This window comes from Tinamus guttatus, unplaced genomic scaffold (assembly GCF_059628265.1).
Source record: "Tinamus guttatus ecotype Peru unplaced genomic scaffold, ASM5962826v1 Tinamus_guttatus_pri_ptg000190l, whole genome shotgun sequence".
NCBI lineage: Eukaryota > Metazoa > Chordata > Aves > Tinamiformes > Tinamidae > Tinamus > Tinamus guttatus.
The window spans coordinates 1,468,022-1,485,720 of record NW_028288724.1 but is presented as its reverse complement, the minus strand read 5'-3'; the positions used below and the strand labels follow the sequence as shown (position 1 = coordinate 1,485,720).

The 17,699-nt window shown below is 48.4% G+C and overlaps 1 protein-coding gene across 1 annotated transcript; it reads right to left on the bottom strand.

Annotated features, from left to right (window-relative positions):
• Positions 1–4,106: 4,106 nt before the first annotated feature.
• LOC148594892 (olfactory receptor 6M1-like) lies at positions 4,107–5,057 on the bottom strand. Its single transcript, XM_088523497.1, has one exon. It carries the CDS (start codon positions 5,055–5,057, stop codon positions 4,107–4,109), a length of 951 nt encoding a protein of 316 aa, XP_088379623.1.
• Positions 5,058–17,699: the final 12,642 nt, after the last annotated feature.

The following is a 17,699-nucleotide window of genomic DNA, read 5'->3' as shown; positions in this document are numbered from 1 at the left end:
CCAACAGCTTTGTGGTCTTCAAGCAAGCAGCTGCTCAAGAACTTCTTGCACTTTCTGGGAAAAATCATGCGGGAAGATGCTCAAAGCACTCTGCAAGCAGATGTGCCAAGCGGACAGCAATGCCTTCTCCCCTACTACAGAGTAGGAAAGAAATGGATACAATCATCTCCTACGAATGTGAGGCTCGATGGCAGGACAAGGAGAGGAGGAAGGGAGCAAGTTGCCTTAATGGGTGCCAGCTCACAGGACTTGGGCCAAACTCTGTCCTTTCCACATTGAGAAAGATTTCACTGGCCCATGTCACATGGATGATAGAAAGAAGGAAAAAAAAAAACACTCACTGGTGTCCCATTCTCTATTTGAGGGCTCTGTAAAGCTGACTTTGGCCTACTACAAGGTGCAAGGGGAAGGGAAAAAGCAGCATGAATGCTGCTATTTGCCTTTACAGAATGTCAGCTAAAATGAGGTCAGGGAGAGAGGGAGTAGAATGGTAATCGCCATGCTGAGGTCCTGAGAGCTACAAATGGAAGCTGTTTGGAGAACGTGGTGATGGAAGTCTGGAGCTCTAACAGTCACTGCTGAATAGAATTTATGCCCTGCTCAAAGATGTCCCAAAAAAAGGGAAGCCCAAGTTTCAGCATGTCCTCTTACCAGGGGCATAGGACTTATCATAGGTGCGGCTGTGAACCTCCGCAATACTCTTTGAAAGATTGAACACGGGTCTGTGAACAGTCACAAGGCCGTATTTCCTAACAGCGACTTGCTCCGTCACCACACCAAAGGTGCCAAGCCGAATAACTCTGACTCCCTGCAAAGAAGAAGGAAGAAAAGCATTATTCGAGTGCTAGGTGAAGAGGCTTCTGACTGGTCAGCTGCATGAGGATGGAGCTTAGTGTCCTGCTCAATCCTGCTGTGCAAAGGGGATGAATGGAGGAGTGGGGAAAGCCTTGGAGAACCCTTGGAGAATGTCTTTAGAAGAGCACCTGAGGTGTTTTCATTCCCCTTCTTCTCCATGCTCTCAAAAAATGCTAGGAAACATAGAGAACTCATCCCTCAAATACCTCCAGTGCAGAAGAAGGGCTTCTGGGGAGATGCATAATGGCAGACCCACCTTGTTTAACATCAGCTGATCTCGAATGTACTCGGAGACTCCTTCCCAGATAGCAAGGGTCTCTGGAAAAGAAGTGGAAGACACATCAGGCTCTGTGTGGCCCCGCTCACAAAGGTGCAGCACATGGTTAACCAAGGAGGTGACACGTGCAGTCGTACTCAATGAGCAAACTGAGTCCAACCCTGAGAGGGTCTCAGCAGCTGAGATCGAGATGGCATTAATGGGGAGGCCTGGCAGCTCAGGTAGGCCTTCCCCACTGGGAGACCCCTGTGGCAGGGACTCCTGAGTGGGGTGTCCTGGGACAGTGGGGATAGCATGAGGGTTGGGAGCCAGGAATCCTGGCAGCCACACTGCCAAGTGAGGCAGAGGGGACCATGAGCCTGGGCTCTGGCAGCAGTTCCAGCCCCATCCACGCTCCTCCAGCCCCAGGCTTTCCACAGCCATGTTCACAGTTCATGATCTCCGTGAGACTTCCCGAGATAGAGCTCCCAGAGGCCTTACCGTGTGCTGGCAGCACTGGCAATGGCTGCCCATGGGACCTGCCATGGCCAGGGTCCCAGAGCTCCATCCTAGTTTCTTTGTTCTGGATGAAGAGCAAACAGGAGGTGATGAGGAAACAGCTCCTCTCCTGCTCCTCCTGTACACGTCACCTCAGCCCTGTGCTACTCTGGCTGCCCCTCGCTGGTTCCCGCTCAGGGTCGTGGGCTCCTCGCAGCAGAGCAGAGCCGAGAGCAGTCCCAGCACGTGGGCTCTCCCAGGCTCGTCGCGACGTGTGAGGAAAGGTCGCAGCGTGCGCTCTGACTGCTGTGCCTGTGACACGGGATGTCCCCTGTGAGCACAGCCCATGTCACAGAGGGGTCTGACCCTCCTCACCACGGGCCAAGCTAGGGCTGGCCCTGCGGTGGAGAGGGACTGCATGGGGTGCTCAGGGGCTGCCCTTGCGCTACACAGACTGTGAAACAAAGATGAATCCTCCTTTCACCGTGGGTCTTGGCTTAGTCGGGCACTGCAACTGCACGCACATGGCCATGGCTCCGCGCGCAAAACCTGTCTGCCAGGGAGGACAACGAGCTTCACGCCACACTCACCCCACAGCTGCATAGTGCAGGTGGCTGCTGCCACCACGGGAGGGAGTGCTAACCACTGAGCCCACCAGCCCACTGAGCTGTTCAGGGTGGTTTGCAGCCAGCCTGACTACAAACTGCTGCCTAAGGAAGTATGAAGGCCAAAGTCACTGTGAGAACGAGAAGGATAAGGGAAGTGAGACCACCAAATTGAGGGATGAGATCCCCCGCTCTGGAGTTTGCGCAGGCGCAGTCCTAGAAGGATGATATAACAGAAAGAGGGAGATTTACCCACCCCTGGGTGGTCTCCTGGCATGTACTGGCCCTAAGTGACCGGACGCCCCAGGGGATAAAATACGAAGGTCAGATTTGGGGGACGGAGACTCCCAATATTGAGGCCAATGTTGTCTTCTGCGGGGACGCCCGCTATGATTGAGAGCCTGCCAGCCCCTCCACACTGCTACCTTGGAGAGATGCGTGGTCTCGTAATTCTGCTGGCAAGTATTATTCAGTCAGTAACTTTTTCGTATTCACATGTACTAACCAATTCTTATTCGTTTGTACTTGTATCTATGTTGTGTTAATTAAAGGCATCATTGTTATTAAGTCTACTTTTTGTCCTTGGATTGCCAAATCCTGAGCCCATTTGGCACACATGGGATGCAAGGAAGTCAAAGGGAACACCTGATAGGTCTGTCCTACCAGCTTTGGTAGGACACTCAGCCATGGCTTGAGCACCAGACTGACACAGAGACCTCTACTCATGATGAGAAAATGATGCAGGGAGTCATTTTTGGCCACACAGCGATCCCAGGACATGGCAGCCAGGAGAAGGCTTTTGATGTTGCTCAGTAAAACCATAAAATGCACCTGGGCAGCACAGTCAAGGAAGGAGAACTTGCCAGCTTCTGCCAGAAAATCCAACATCATTTCTAGCCAAGTGACTGATATGTAGCAGATAGCCTTAAACTCTGATGAAACCAGGACGAGAACAGCTGTTTATGATATACGCTTACAAAAGCATTCACATTATCCAAGTGAAAACCACAGGGTAGTTTTCCTAAGAGAAGACTTGAATTCACAAACACACAAAGTTTTAATATTTCTTTGTTTGTTTTCCTGGCATACTTACTTTTTTTTTTTTTCTTTTAGGTTTATTTTTGGAGTTCTATGCCAAATGCCAAATTTTGGAGTGCTATGCCAAATCTCTGAGATAAAAATAGGATTTTAGGAGGGGAAAGTGGTCAGCATCTGATTCTTAATCTACCTACCTATGCATATGAATGAGTAGGAAGATTTGAATTTTTACTCATTGTTCCCATCCTTTCCTTAAAAGAGAATCTTTCTATTACGGGCACAGATCTGATTTTGAATTCTTCCGTCTCACTGTTCAGTTTCTCCCTCTCTTTCTGGCACTCCTCAGCATTTCTTCTCTTTCTGCATCTAATTTTTGAGAGCCTCCCATCTTATTTCTATCAGCTATAGCTTGTACTTCAAAGAAGAAGCATTAACTGATGTTACTCTCCAGCAGAACACTTTATTTGAAACTTGAAAACTTCATTTGAAAACATGACTATATGATGAAAATTTAGTAAAACTAGTAATAAAAATTGACAGCAATTTATTTTCACTTTACCACTCCATTTTGAGTAGTCTTTCTGTTCCTTTCAGTCTTAAAGCTTTTTGTTCTGATTAGGAGACTGTTTTGTGCCCAGCAACCAAATAGCACCACACAGACATCCATCACTGCCTAAAGTGCAGGAGAATATTGGTGGGGCCTGACACAACAGTGCTGCCGTGAAGCTGACCTTTGAGACGTGCTATTCCTCAACATTGGCTGTAACAGGCCACATTCTGACGGAAGACACCATGAATGCTGAGATCCTGTTGAGATTTGTCAAGGACTGACTTCCTACAAGCCACAATGATTCTCATGGCTTTCTGGCCTCCTCAGCCATCCCCAGGCAATGGTGCCAAGCATTTTTCCAGGCTTCTTTCATTTGCTGATTCCTTAGGCTGAATATGAAGGGATTTAAAAGAGGAGTCACAATGCTGGAGAGAACAGAGAGGATTTTGTTGAGGTGTCCAGGGTTCACGTGGGAAGGCCTGACACAGATGAAGATGGAGATGCCAAAACCCAGGGAAACAACAGTGAAATGAGAAGCACAAGTGGCAAAGGTTTTCTGCCTGCCCTGGGCAGATGGGATACGGACTATGGTCAAAATGATCCAGGTGTAGGAGAACACAGTCAGTGCCAAGGAGCCGAGGAGCAGGAGAATGGACACCACAAAACCCCTCAGCTCAGCAACCCAGATGTCCGCGCAAGCGAGGTGCAGGAGAGGTGCACTGTCACAGAAGTAGTGGTCAATGACATTGGGACCACAGTATGGCAGCTTGGCTTTCAGGACTGCTAATGGCAAGATCAAGACCACGCCACCCACCCACACACCCAGGAGAAGCTGGCCACACATCCTTTCCGTCATGATGGTGGGATATCTCAGGGGGTGGCATATTGCCACGTAGCGGTCATAGGACATGATGGCTAAGAGGATGAACTCTGTTGCAGCCAGGGAGAAATATAAGTAGAGTTGGCTAAAGCAGCCAGCAAAGGAAATAGTCTTCTTCTCTGACAGGAAGTTTGCCAGCATTTTTGGAACAACAGAGGAAGTCATGGACATCTCAATGAAGGACAAATTGCTGAGGAAGTAATACATGGGAGAATGGAGATGGCAGTCTGTATAGACCAGTACAATGACAAGAGCATTTCCCAAGACAGTCACTAAATAAACGAGCAGGAACACCACAAAGAAGATGATCTCCACTTCATAGCGGTTTGGAAATCCCACGAGAACAAACTCAGTCACAGGCGTGATATTCCCCATCCAAATGTGCTTTCTGTCATGGTGAGAGGAAGAGAGCAACACAGTTTCTTTGAATATTCAATTCATTCATTCATTCAAAAAGAAATCTTTCCTCACTACTTATATCTCCATTTCTCCATTCCTCCCCATTCTTCAAATATTTGTTGTTGTTCTTTCCTTCAAAAAAAAAAAGGCGCGGGAAGAGAGATGGATAAATGTAAGTTGCAGGTCTTTGCTGCCAAGGTCCTTCCACCTCTGTAACAACCAGTCAAAATTGCCATCAAATCACAATATGCAATGCATTCTTTTCATGCTACATTTCCAACTTCCCTATTTGCAGGTCATGCATGCACAAAGCAGCAAAAACAGCTGCAAGGAAAATATTCTCCTCTTATGCTTGTGCTTTTGCACTTACCTTCTGCACAAAGAACGTCCCATATATTTACATTTGATAACTTGCTGAAGCTATCTGTGTCCAAGCTCCCAAAGAGCTCTGCAGTTTCAGGAACCTGTGGAGTTGCAGCATTCTTCTGTTCCAGCAAATTGTGGAGAGATACAGAATAGAATTGGATGCATCCTACATTCCCAGTTTATTTTGTAACAGCAGAGGAACTCACTTTCTAACAGAGTTACAGCATGGCCCAGAGAAGGACAAATACAAAGGAGCAATCCCATGATATAGTAAGCCACAAGACTCAGAGTATTAGAGTAAAAAACATTTTTCACCCCTGCTGATGGTATAAGCAGAGCTGTTATATGTGGGCTCTGATAATCTGAACACCATAGCATGAGAACTGAAACACACATTCTGTAGTTTGTGCAAGCTCTAGCTGCTAAAACCTACGGGAGAGAACCTAGTCATCTTGAGAAAACTGAAGCAGTTTATAACTTTGAAACCACCCAAAGCATGTTGTCCAGAAGATAAAGTTCAGGAGGAAGGCGGAAGTCTTCTTCTTACGTGTGTTTTTATTTTCTTTTTTAATGAATTATTTATTTTTAGTGAAGACAGCACATTTCAGAGTGAGCCAATTATACCTGATAGACAGTCTTAGAAATGACATAGAGATGATAATTGTCTCCCTTAGAAACATTTGAACCTTGAAAGCTGGCAATTTCTGACTCAGGGGATTCAGGCAGACAAGTCTCACCTGAAGTTTGCAAAAGTAGAAAACTTTTCTTCTTTGTAGAGAACAACAGCATTGTCCAGTATTTCTGATGAAAAAACGATCACTTCAAGGGTCTTGTCTTTCAGAGACACCATAGTAATGAGGAGAATCATCTCACCTAATGGAGCTAATATGGAAGGATCCCACCATGGGCTTTTCCAAGATATGGTTTATCTATTTGAGGCTAGAATGCGGCTAGCTGAGGACTCGTATGTTGACGCTTTTCACATTCACTCCGATTAACACTAGAAGCAGATATCCTTAATGGCATATGGTGGTCTCCTGGGCAGTCCTCCTGTGCTCTTGGACACAAACAACATATTTTTTTTTGTATGTATCTTTGTTGTGCTTCCCTCATCAATAGGAAAAGGTCTCTGTTTTGATGCTGTTAAGGCTGAGGCTGTATGTCCCAGCTTGCTGTATGACAGCCTCTAGGGACATTTGAGAGTGTGAATTTGTTGGGGAGGTCTCACAGAACTCTCCTATGTGACAACAGCCTATACAACTGGAGTGCATCCTGGGACACTTACTTGGCAATGTGCTCATCTTTTCCCTCTGAGGGGTCCTATTCCAGACAGAGGCCTGGAGAAAGGTAGTGGCCAGCACGTCAAGGGGAGTTGCTACTGCCTCAGACTCACAGATGGCAAGGCCCCATTTTGAATACTGATCCCAGTTATGGGCTTCCAGACCAGGAAGGATGAGGGAAACTTTGGAGAATCCAACAGGAAATGGTAAGGTGCCAACTGCAAAACTCCATTGAGGCAATATTGGGGCATCAGATCTTTTTTAGTGCGGTAAAGAGGAGGCTAAAAACACTACATCAGAAGGTGCTAAGAGACGTGTCCAACATCCTTTCAAGGCATCTGTCATCTATGTCTATTGTCTTTATAATGCTTGGAGATTAGAGGAGAACTGAGATGATGGGAGGAAAGCAAAATTTGCACCCACCGTCAAAAATGACTATAAGGATGATGTGCGAACTAAAGCTCAATTAAGCTCAGTGTGGTGCCTAGGAAATTCTTGGAGTCCTCCTGGAAGATATTTCTGGGCAAATAAAGGAAGAACAGGCAGCGTGGAGTGACCAAGGTTACATCCTACCCATCTGGCTTTCCTGCCTGCTGGACCTATGTGTCTTACATGATGCAAAGACTAGATTTGTGGAGGAGATCAAGCACTGTAAGTCATTTTCTGTTTACTTGAAGAAGGGATTTGACATGACGTCCAACAATCATTTTGTATCCGTGTTAGGGTGTCATGGTCTGAATGGTTCTCTTAGTTTTGGTCTGGATGATCCTGTTAATTTTATCATATCAGAGGTGGCAGAGTGCTGCCATCATGTTGGCAAATGTCTTTGAGGAGAGGGGATTGTAGGTAAGTTCGAGGGCATAGATGCTATCCAAAGGGACCTTGACAGGCTGGAGGAATGGGCCAACAGAATCCATATGAGTTCAAACAGGGACAAATGCAAACTCCTGCCCTTGGAAGGAACAGCCCCCTGCTGTGATCCAGGCTATGGATACCTGGCTGGGAGCAGCTCTGTGGGGAAGGCTCAGTGGAAGATCCAGATGGACCTGAAGCGAACATGTGCCCTGGCAACAGTGCCATGTGCCCTGGCACAGGTGTGTCCTGGCAACAAGGATGGCCAAGGGATCATCCCACTCTGTCTGCACTCATTAGACTACATATGCAATTCTACCTCCAGTTTTGGCACCCTCAGTCCAGGGAAGACGTGGATAAACAGGAGGGAGTTCATTGAATATTCACCAAAGTGTTCAGGAATTTTGAGCCCGGGGAAGAGAGGTGGAGGAAATGGGACTCATTCAGTGTGGAGAAAGGAAGATTCTGGTGAATCTCAGAGCAGCCTTTCAATACCAATAGGGACATTTTTGAGAAGACAAAGTAAGGCTCTTCACAGTGGTGTATGGTGGGAGGAGGAATGGCAATGGACATAAACTGAAACAAGAAAGCTCTCAAGAGGCAGTCCAGAGAGGCTGTGTGGTTTTCATCCTTCATAGACAGGACTTGATGAAACTCTTGAGCAATTTCTCCCTGTCTTTGAGCAGGAACACTTGGATCTCCTTCCTGCCTTTGACCCATCACTGCAACATTCCAGCATAAGCTTTGTTCAGTCCCACAATACCTATAAAATGTCCTCAACAAATTCTACACAGTCTCACATATCTGTTTCAATATCCCACAAGGAATTTGCTCTTTCCCAGGAAACCTCAGATAATTTTCTCTCCTTGTGACTGTTTGCACAGTAGTACTTGTCCCTCTGCAGAGAGGCAGTAGAAATAGTAATAAACTCAATGCCCATCAATCAGTGATCCAAGAGCTCTGGTCTCTGTTACCCAAATGCTGAAGGACTGGGTTGTTGTTATGCATTTTATTCAGGGTTACTACGCATTTTACTCATGCTAACCAGGAGCCTTCTGGAATTCAGCCACGGAAAGGGCTCCAGAGTCCTTCACCTGGGGTGGAGGAAACCCAAAGGCCCCCTGCAAAAGGTAGATTTGGGGCCGATTGGTGAAAGAAGAGTTTTCTAAAAGATGACCTGGGGCTCTTGGGGAAGAAGCAGGAGTCAGCCATGTGCACCAGTGGCAAACGCCATCCACCAAGATGGGACTCGCATACTGCAGGCAGATAAAGGGGTTGAGATGTGTGAGGAAGCTGTTCCCTAAGCTGCAAAGTCCACCCCTGCCCTGGGAAGGAAGCCTGGGATGGGAAGTCTGATCCCCCTTGTCCTGATGTTGCCATTTAGTAATTTTCATGAATTAATTTTCACTCATGACTTGCAAGAAAACTATGTTGTTCTGGAACAAGAATCAAAAGAAGGATTTGTTTATGCATTTTCAATAAAAAAATATGAAGTTGTCATTCTGTCTGAAAGACTTCTTTACTACTTGATCACTCCCTCCCAATAGTGCAGAAAAGAGCAGTCTCCTGGTGCCCTGTGAGACTGGATCGGGACCAGGGCCAAACCACAGAGCACTGTCCCTTCGACATCTCTGTAGTTGTTGGGGCAGGAGGAGACTCTCACTGTACGTGCTGCTCCCATGCTCTTGCCCTCCCAGGGGGAGTGTGGATGGAGAGGAGCAAAGCCCTTCCCTGAGCCATGTCTGCCCCTGCATGCAGCACTTGTGTATGCGTCACAGCTGTCCCTGATGCCAGCAGCAGGAGTGAGTGGGGTGAGGAAGTGCCCCTTCTCTGGGTGATGTCCCCACAGTTCTAATTGCCCCCAGGCTGTGTGGTAGAGGGGCCATGGAGAGCAGGAAGAGCTGATCCTGGTCAGGGAGGTGACCACAGCCCCTCCCTGGGCACCAGGCATTCCCCCCGCACCGTACTGCCCACCAGCAGCCAGCAATGGACAGAGGGCAGCATCCCCTTCCTTGGGGCTGGGGCATGGCTCGGCTCAGGGATGTTCCCATTCCCGCAGCACAGGCATCTCTCATGATGCCAGAGCTGTGCAGGAGAGCCCCAGGCAGGACTCTGTGCCACCGTGGGAGACTCAGTTTGCCTGTGAACTGAAAGGTTAGTGATTCAAGCCCAGTCATGGATGGTGAACCCTTGGTAGGATGCCTGGGAAAGGGACCTTCTGCCTGGCACCCTGGCTTTTGCTCATGCTCAGCAGGAAGTAGTGGAGAAAAAAAACTATGATAGGCCTATGGCCCTGAAACAGGCTGAAGGGAAGGACCTGTGAATTGCTCAGGGAAGGACCTGTCTCCTGAACCAGGGCTCCTGTGAATGGAACTATCATCCCGGGTGGGGCTGGTACCACTGATAGTCCCCTTCACACCTGGGTGTGCAGAGATAGGTCCTGCCAAGGGGTGTAAATTATGGCATAAACTCCAAGGCCTAATGTCAATGAGAGCAGTCCTGCTTTTGGGTACATCTTGGGGATGTGTGGGAGCACAGGCAAATGGAGGCAGTCCAGGAGGGATCCTGGCAGTGATTTAGCAAACATGCAGGGCTGTCTATGAGAGGAGTGGGACAAGGGAGCCCAAGAGGCAGCGGCTGAACCAGAGAGTGCCGATAGGTTGTCTGCAGGTTGAGGGGTTGAGGGGAAATAAAAGGCAGCTTTGCACTAGGATGATGGGCAAAGCCGAGGGTTTGTAAGGATCTATGAGGAACTGAGGCAAACCCACAGATGTTCATTTCCAAGCAATTGAGCTCCATATTTGCAATAGGAGCTTCTCAGGTGCACTCCCTCCATGACTGGAGAGGAAAAAGGGCAGCAGCAGAGGCTGAAGGACTCCCTGGTTGCACGTTATACTAACTTGCAGAGTTTCTGTCATGAAAGAGCTATTGCAGCTCTTGCCCATCCTGCAGGGACCAGTGGGAGATCGGAGCCCCTCAGGGCTGCAGACAGAGGATCAGCAGGGGGGAACAAGGGCACCTGCAGTGGCACCAGATGTCCATGACCCTCTGATGGCATTCCACTCCAATTCACTTTCCTTAAAACAGATCACACACAAAGTCTCCTCCAAAGACCAGTAATTCAAAAGATACACCACCACCAGGAAAAGAACTAAACATAATGAAGGAGGGCTATAAAATGGTAGATATTGAAAAGGGTTCACTAAACATCTTTTTGTTTGCAATTTTGATGTACAGTATTTTTTCATATTCAGATCCACACCAATAGAAAAGGTATTTTTAGGTCCTGCACAGAGTATAGAGGCCCAAACCAGCTGGGACAGTAATTGCTCCCTCTTTGCTCAGAGCCATTCCTGCTAGGAGATGCTGAGTTCTCTTGCCTGCTCTCTCTTGCCCTGCTCAGTTCCCCTCTACTCCAGACACCAGGATGCTGCAGTGATGAGGTCCAAAAGGCGTCTGCAGGTTGGCTGTGGATGAACAGAGGTTCCTGCAGGTTTTGTGGCTGAGGAACTGTCAAGGGAAGGAGCCGTTAGTGGGAGCAGCGAGAAGAGTGTTGTGGTGGCTGCCAAGGAGCAGCTGGATGATTTGGTGGGCTCAGTGGTTAGCGCTCCCTCCCGCGGTGGCAGCAGCCACCTGCACTAAGCGGCTGTGGGGTGAGTGTGGCGTGAAGCTCGTTGCCCTCCCTGAGAGCCAGGTTTTGTGTGCGCAGCTGTGGCCATGTGAGCGCAGTCACAGTTCCCAGCGAGGCCAAGACCCACGGTGGGAGGAGGATTCATTCTTGTCTCACAGTCTGTGTAGCTCAAGGGCAGCCTCTGCGCGCCCCATGCAGTCCCTCTCCACTGCAGGGCCAGCCCTAGCTTGGCCCGCGGTGAGGAGGGCCAGAGCCCTCTGTGACATGGGCTGTGCTCACAGGGGACATCCCGTGTCACAGGCACAGCAGTCAGAGCGCACGCTGCGACCTTTCCTCACACGTCGCGACGAGCCTGGGAGAGCCCACGCGCTGGGACTGCTCTCGGCTCTGCTCTGCTGCGAGGAGCCCACGACCCTGAGCGGGAACCAGCGAGGGGCGGCCAGAGTAGCACAGGACTGAGGTGACGTGTACAGGAGGAGCAGGAGAGGAGCTGTTTCCTCATCACCTCCTGTTTGCTCTTCATCCAGAGCAAATGAGCAAAGAAACTAGGATGGAGCTCTGGGACCCTGGCCTTGGCAGGTCTCATGGGCACCGATTACCAGTGCTGCCAGCACACGGTAAGGCCTCTGGGAGCTCTATCTCGGGAAGTCTCACAGAGATCATGAACTGCGAACATGGCTGTGGAAAGCCTGGGGCTGGAGGAGCGTGGCTGGGGCTGGAACTGCTGCCAGAGCCCAGGCTCATGGTCCCCTCTGCCTCAGTTGGCAGTGTGGCTGTCAGGACTCCTGGCTCCCAACCCTCATGCTATCCCCACTGTCCTGGGACACCCCACTCAGAAGTCCCTGCCACAGGTGCTTCCCAGTGGAGAAGGCCTACCTGAGCTGCCAGGGCTCCCCATTAATGCCATCTCAATCTCAGCTGCTGAGACCCTCTCAGGGTTGGGCTCAGTTTGCTCATTGAGTACGACTGCAGGTGTCACCTCCTTGGTTAACCATGTGCTGCACATTTGTGAGCGGGGCCACACAGAGCCTGATGTATCTTCCACTTCTTTTCCAGAGACCCTTACTATCTGGGAAGGAGTCTCCAACTACATTCTAGAGCAGCTAATGCTGAATAAGGTGGGTCTGCCATCCTACATCTCCCCAGAAGCCCTTCTTCTGCACTGGAGGTATTTGAGGGATGAGTTCTCTACGTTTCCTTGCATTTTTTGAGAGCATGAAGAAGAGGGGGAATGAAAACACCTCAAGTGCTCTTCTAAAGACATTCTCCAAGGGTTCTCCAAGGCTTTCCCCACTCCTCCATTCATCCCCTTTGCACAGCAGGATTGAGCAGGACACCAAGCTCCATCTTCATGCAACTGACCAGTTAGAAGCCTCTTCACCTGGCACTCGAGTAATGCTTTTCTTCCTTCCTCTTTGCAGGGAGTCAGAGTTATTCGGCTTGGCACCTTTTGTGTGGTGACGGAGCAAGTTGCTGTTAGGAAATACGGCCTTGTGACTGTTCACAGACCCGTGTTCCATCTTTCAAAGAGTATTGCGGAGGTTCACCGCCTCACCTATGATAAGGCCTATGCTCCTGGTAAGAAGACATGCTAAAACTTTGGCCTCCACTTTTCTGGGACATCTTTGGGTTGGGCATTAGCCCTGTCTAGCAGTAACTGTTAAAGCTCCAGACTTCTGTCACCACGTTATAAAAACAATTTCAATTTGTAGATTTCAGGACCTCATCATGGCAATTACCATTGTATTCCCTCTCTCCCTGTATTGATTTCACAGCAGGCTACAGCTGCAATTCTGTAAAGGCAAATATTGGCATTCATGATGGCTTTTCCCTATTCCTTGCACCTTGAAGTCGGTCACAGTCAGCTGTAAGAGCCCTGAAATGGAGACTGGGATCCTAGTGCATGTGAAAACCCATCAGAGGCAGGTTTTGCTGTGATTGCTAGTCATCCTTGTGAACACTACAGCTGTTTTGTGCACTTCAGAGGGTGCTGGATGGATTGGAGGATTAAGAGGAGTATAGTGCATTCATTTTTTTTTCTTTCTTTCCCTTCTTTCTTTCATTTATGTAACATGGCTCTGTGAAATCTTTCCCAGTGTGGAATGGGCTAAGCTTGGCCCAAGTTCTTTGACCTGGCACCCACGAAAGAAACTCATCATTTCCTCCTCTCCTCGTCCTGCCGTCGAGGCTCACATTCGTAGAAGATGGTTGTGGCCTTTTCTTTCAAACACTGTAGGGAAGAAAGTATTGCTAATCCACTTGGCACATCTGCTTGCAGTGCTTTGAACATCTTCCCACATGATTTGTCCCAGAAGGTCAAGAAAGGGAGTTCTGTAAGAGCTGCTTGCTTGAAGACCACAAAGCTGTTGATGCTGTGTTTTTGTGTGTTCTACTAGTGCCTTTTTCCTCTTGGTCTGCTTCCTAGGTCATAAGCTTTGTGAGCCCCTCAAATGTGCTCACATAGCCGAGGACCTCTCTCTTCCCCGCAAAACAGTGGAGGCTGGCATAGAGAAGACCCTGCGTCTTTTCCGCCGCTGCCTCGAGAGCGGGAGAAATGTTGTCTTTGTGTTGAAGAACATTGGCATGCTTATAATTGAAGGGGCAGATGTGAAAATGAGATTTTACAAAGAATTCCTGAAAAGACTTAATGGGACCGAGCAGATGGTAGCGGCCCTTCTTACGGTAAGTTCTCCAATTCTCCAGTGCTCCCTGTCATCTTTTTGAATTCCCAAGGGAATGCAATTCTATTAGCCTGCCATGACCTGTTGAAGGACATGGACAGTCCTGGCTGAGAGGAATGCCAGCTACCTGGACAGTTTGTCTTTGGCATTCAGAGGACTTGGCAATGAAGTTGAACCTGTGCAGAAGTGTACTGGGTCCACTCAAAGATTCATACAATCCTGGAGACAGTTTCCACATTCTCAGCAAAGAAGGCCAAGACAAGAGGAGGCCTTGTGTGTTTTTTTCCCCACTAGACTTCCCTCCTTGCAAAAAGCCATGCTTTCATGCCCCTTTTTGTGAGGATGGCCTCAGAAGCCATGTTACCCCTAGAACATGTCTGGCATGGTAAGGCAGCAAGATCAGCCATTTCCCTTAAGGTTCTGAAAATTATTTTTATGAGTCCCTTTGGAAGCTCAGCCTGATCTCCTTATGGATACAATTGCCTAGGCCAGTGAGAATGTCACACAACTCTGTCAACTGTCTACTGACCTCATTTCTCTCTCTTTGAAGCATTAGGTCCAGACAGCAGGGAAAACAGTGCGGTCCAGCTGGTGAAATGCCTTCTCATATGCTTGCCTCCCTTGATTTCTGCATTAGAAGAGACCTGAGCTAACCGAGTCTCTGAATCCTGAGCCTTGTAAAAGGCATGACCATGTTCCTCCCCTTTCCCCTTTATTTCTCTCCACTTGTTACGGTGCATCACTGGAGGGACTGCTGATGGGAATAGAATAATTGAATGTTTCGGAGGCAGCTCTTTCTCTAAGCAGTAGAAGAATTTGTTTCCCCTGTGAGCACTTAGATAATTCTCTTGGCATCATGTCCCATGTGTTTCTCTCCTTTGCAGATGCCGGAGATGAGGAATTCGGTGCTCTCAGGCACCGAAACTGCTCTTTCCCAGACTCATTCTCGTCATGTCATTGTCTTTCCTGAGTGAGTATGTTTCCTTCTTGGAAAGGAACCTGGCCAAGCAAGTAACTGCTCATGGCATGTTTTGCAACCTTGTGTTGCCAGTCCTTGTGAACGTTGCTCAGAAAGCCATTTATGAGCAACCCTTTGAAATGCACATCAAAGTACAGGTCCCTCTTAGTTGCTGCTTTGGGACATTTTTATTTCTTTTGAGAGATCTGTAGGAATGAAATGCGTCCTGATCATATTGTCTTGGGCCATTTTTATTTTTTAATGTGGAGACTTATGTAGGCCAAAGTGAACACTGTGGCTAGTGGGATTTTGGAGAGCTTTCTCCTGGCTCCCATGGTGCTCAGTGTTTGGTTCTATTATGTGTGTGGGAGATGCAGGTTTGTCAGAAAGGACGATGAAAGGATTCTGGAAAGCTTAAGGGGACTAAAGTGTTCTGCCTGAACATGAGCAGGAACAGGAGATGGGTGATGATCCCAAAAGCACACAGAGGATTTGGGTTGAAATTGCTTTGGCAGTTTCACAGGAAGCACAGGGAAGAGTCAGAGGAGAAAGGTCATGCCCCTCCAGGCACTGGAGGTCTTCATGATGCCTCTCACCTTGCTGAGACGCTCCTCCAGCATCTGGCCTCTTCTGCCTATTGCGCTTTAAAAAACGAGGGACTTCCCAGCACCTCCCAAATGCCCCTGTGTCTCTATTATTGACAGAGGTTGCAAAAGTGCTCCCGCTTTAGACTGCCTCCTTTTCTGCTTTCCAGGTACAAGGTGGAGAGTAGAGATCAAAAATTACCTAGGCCACCTGTAAAGCCCAAGCAGGAGGAGGAGAGGAGAGGAGAGGCCAGCACTGTCCAGGAAGGTAATGGAGCTGCTGATTCTTGGTGGAGGCTTGTGCCTTCTCCTTCTGTGCTCCTGGGTAGGCCTTCGGAAGCCAAGTGACAGTGTGATGGCTCAGGTAGCATGAGGCGCTAGAGTTGACGCTGCTCCCCCAATAGGGCAAATCTCAAGTGAGTCCTGAGGGAACAAGGCCTCAGCGCAGCACAACACTCTCACCTGGACAGGATCCTCCAAGTTCAACTTTCCTCCATTTCCATGTCCTGCTCTCCTAAACATGCCGCATATACACCCTGAAAACAACTCATTGGTTTTGATTGTGTCAAAAGAGGACCTCTAGGCATGTGAGATCAGTAGGCAGATCCAAGGATCTGCTCTCCTGCCTTAAATTACTGCCCTCAGAGAGACTCTGTTAGGCCACCCATACATCCCAGCGAGTCTCCTCTTTCCTTTTTACACTTCTCCTTTCTCTGAATAGGATAGAGAGTGAGAAAAGCACTACCTCAAGAAAGGATGTTGTAAAGTACAAACAATAAGTGAGAGAAAAGGCAGTGTCCAGAATGGGGAAAGCCCACCGAGGAAATGAGGCTTCAAAGGAATCAGTCTGACACCCCTCAGTTTGACCTCAGGCTGAGAAGAGCTGCATAACCTTCCCTTTCAAGAGCCCTCTGCAATGCTGTCCTGGATGGTTTTCTTGTCTTCTGCCTACAGGAAATCTTCCTGCTAATCGTCTCCTCTCCAGAAAAAGCATCCCAGAGCCCACACTTGCTGCTCAGAATATACAGAAAGAGCAGAGGAAAAAATCTGAAAGAAAAGAAACTCATGGCAGGTGAGACACTTGCCACTCTCCTTCTTGGACTCCGGCTCTCCAGGAACAGTCATTTTCCATTTCCTAACAAACAGTAGTTGGGACTACCAGGCAGTATTCCATATATTTGCCACGTCTCTTGGAGGCTGCCTTTGTAAAGAACCGTGCTTTGCTCATGTTGCATCAAGAGAGAGCTGGTACTCGGGCATAAGGATCATTCCTGTGGGCACTCCTTGCTGCTCTGGGCATAAAAGCTGGGGGTGAACGTGCTCTCTCTTCATGTGAAAACAGTCAATTGAGCCCACATCATTCATGGCAACAGCCAAGAGAACTGCCTTGTGCTGCAGAACTTTCTAAGGGCAGGACAGACACCAAAATTCCCCTGTGCTCACAGCACCTCTCCATAATATCTCTTTTCAGGAAACTTCCAGCCATCCACAAGAGATCCTCACGGAAGGTGAAGAAATCCAGGAGGAAGGGCAGTGTACCCATGCCCCCAGTGGAGAAACTGGTGAGAAGAATAGTGAGGTGGCCAGGAGAGGTATGTGCTACTGCCTGAGAACCTCCTTATGCGGTATAGATTCATGGGAAAGCACAGGTCTGTGAACAGGGAGTGAGAGAGATCTCCTCCTGAGATCATTTGGCCATTGACTGCCATTGTCATGGATTTGCTTGAAAAACTCATGCTCTGATTTTGCAATGCATTTGTCACTACTGCATTCCCAGGAAAGACATGAGAAGGCCCTCCTTGGTTCGAGTGGAATGGTACCTGCTAGGCCTCTCAGGAACAGGGGATGCACAATTTTGGTTTAGCTCAGCTCATCAATTAGATCAAAAACACAATCTGCAGATGTGCTGACCTATTAGGATTAGCTTAGGGGCATAAGAGAACTGTCAAGAAGGCTCAAGTGAAGGGTCAGAATAGAGGGTGGGAAATGATTTCCAGGCCCTGGAGAAGAACAGATGTTAATCATAATCTTTGTTGTTTCTTTTCTGTGGCCCCACAGGTGGAATATCACTTCAAAATAATGGGAGAAGGACCTCTTATCTTTCCTCCAATATAAACGCCTGGGATGATTTCCCTTTCCTTTTTATTTTGCTGAAGAGACAAGGAAGTCAACTGGGAGAGACCAAGAGAGAAGAGCGCTTTTGGGAAACTCATTGGAATAAACACCAGTATTTCCTGAGACATGTTTTCCAGAAGCACCTGTAAGA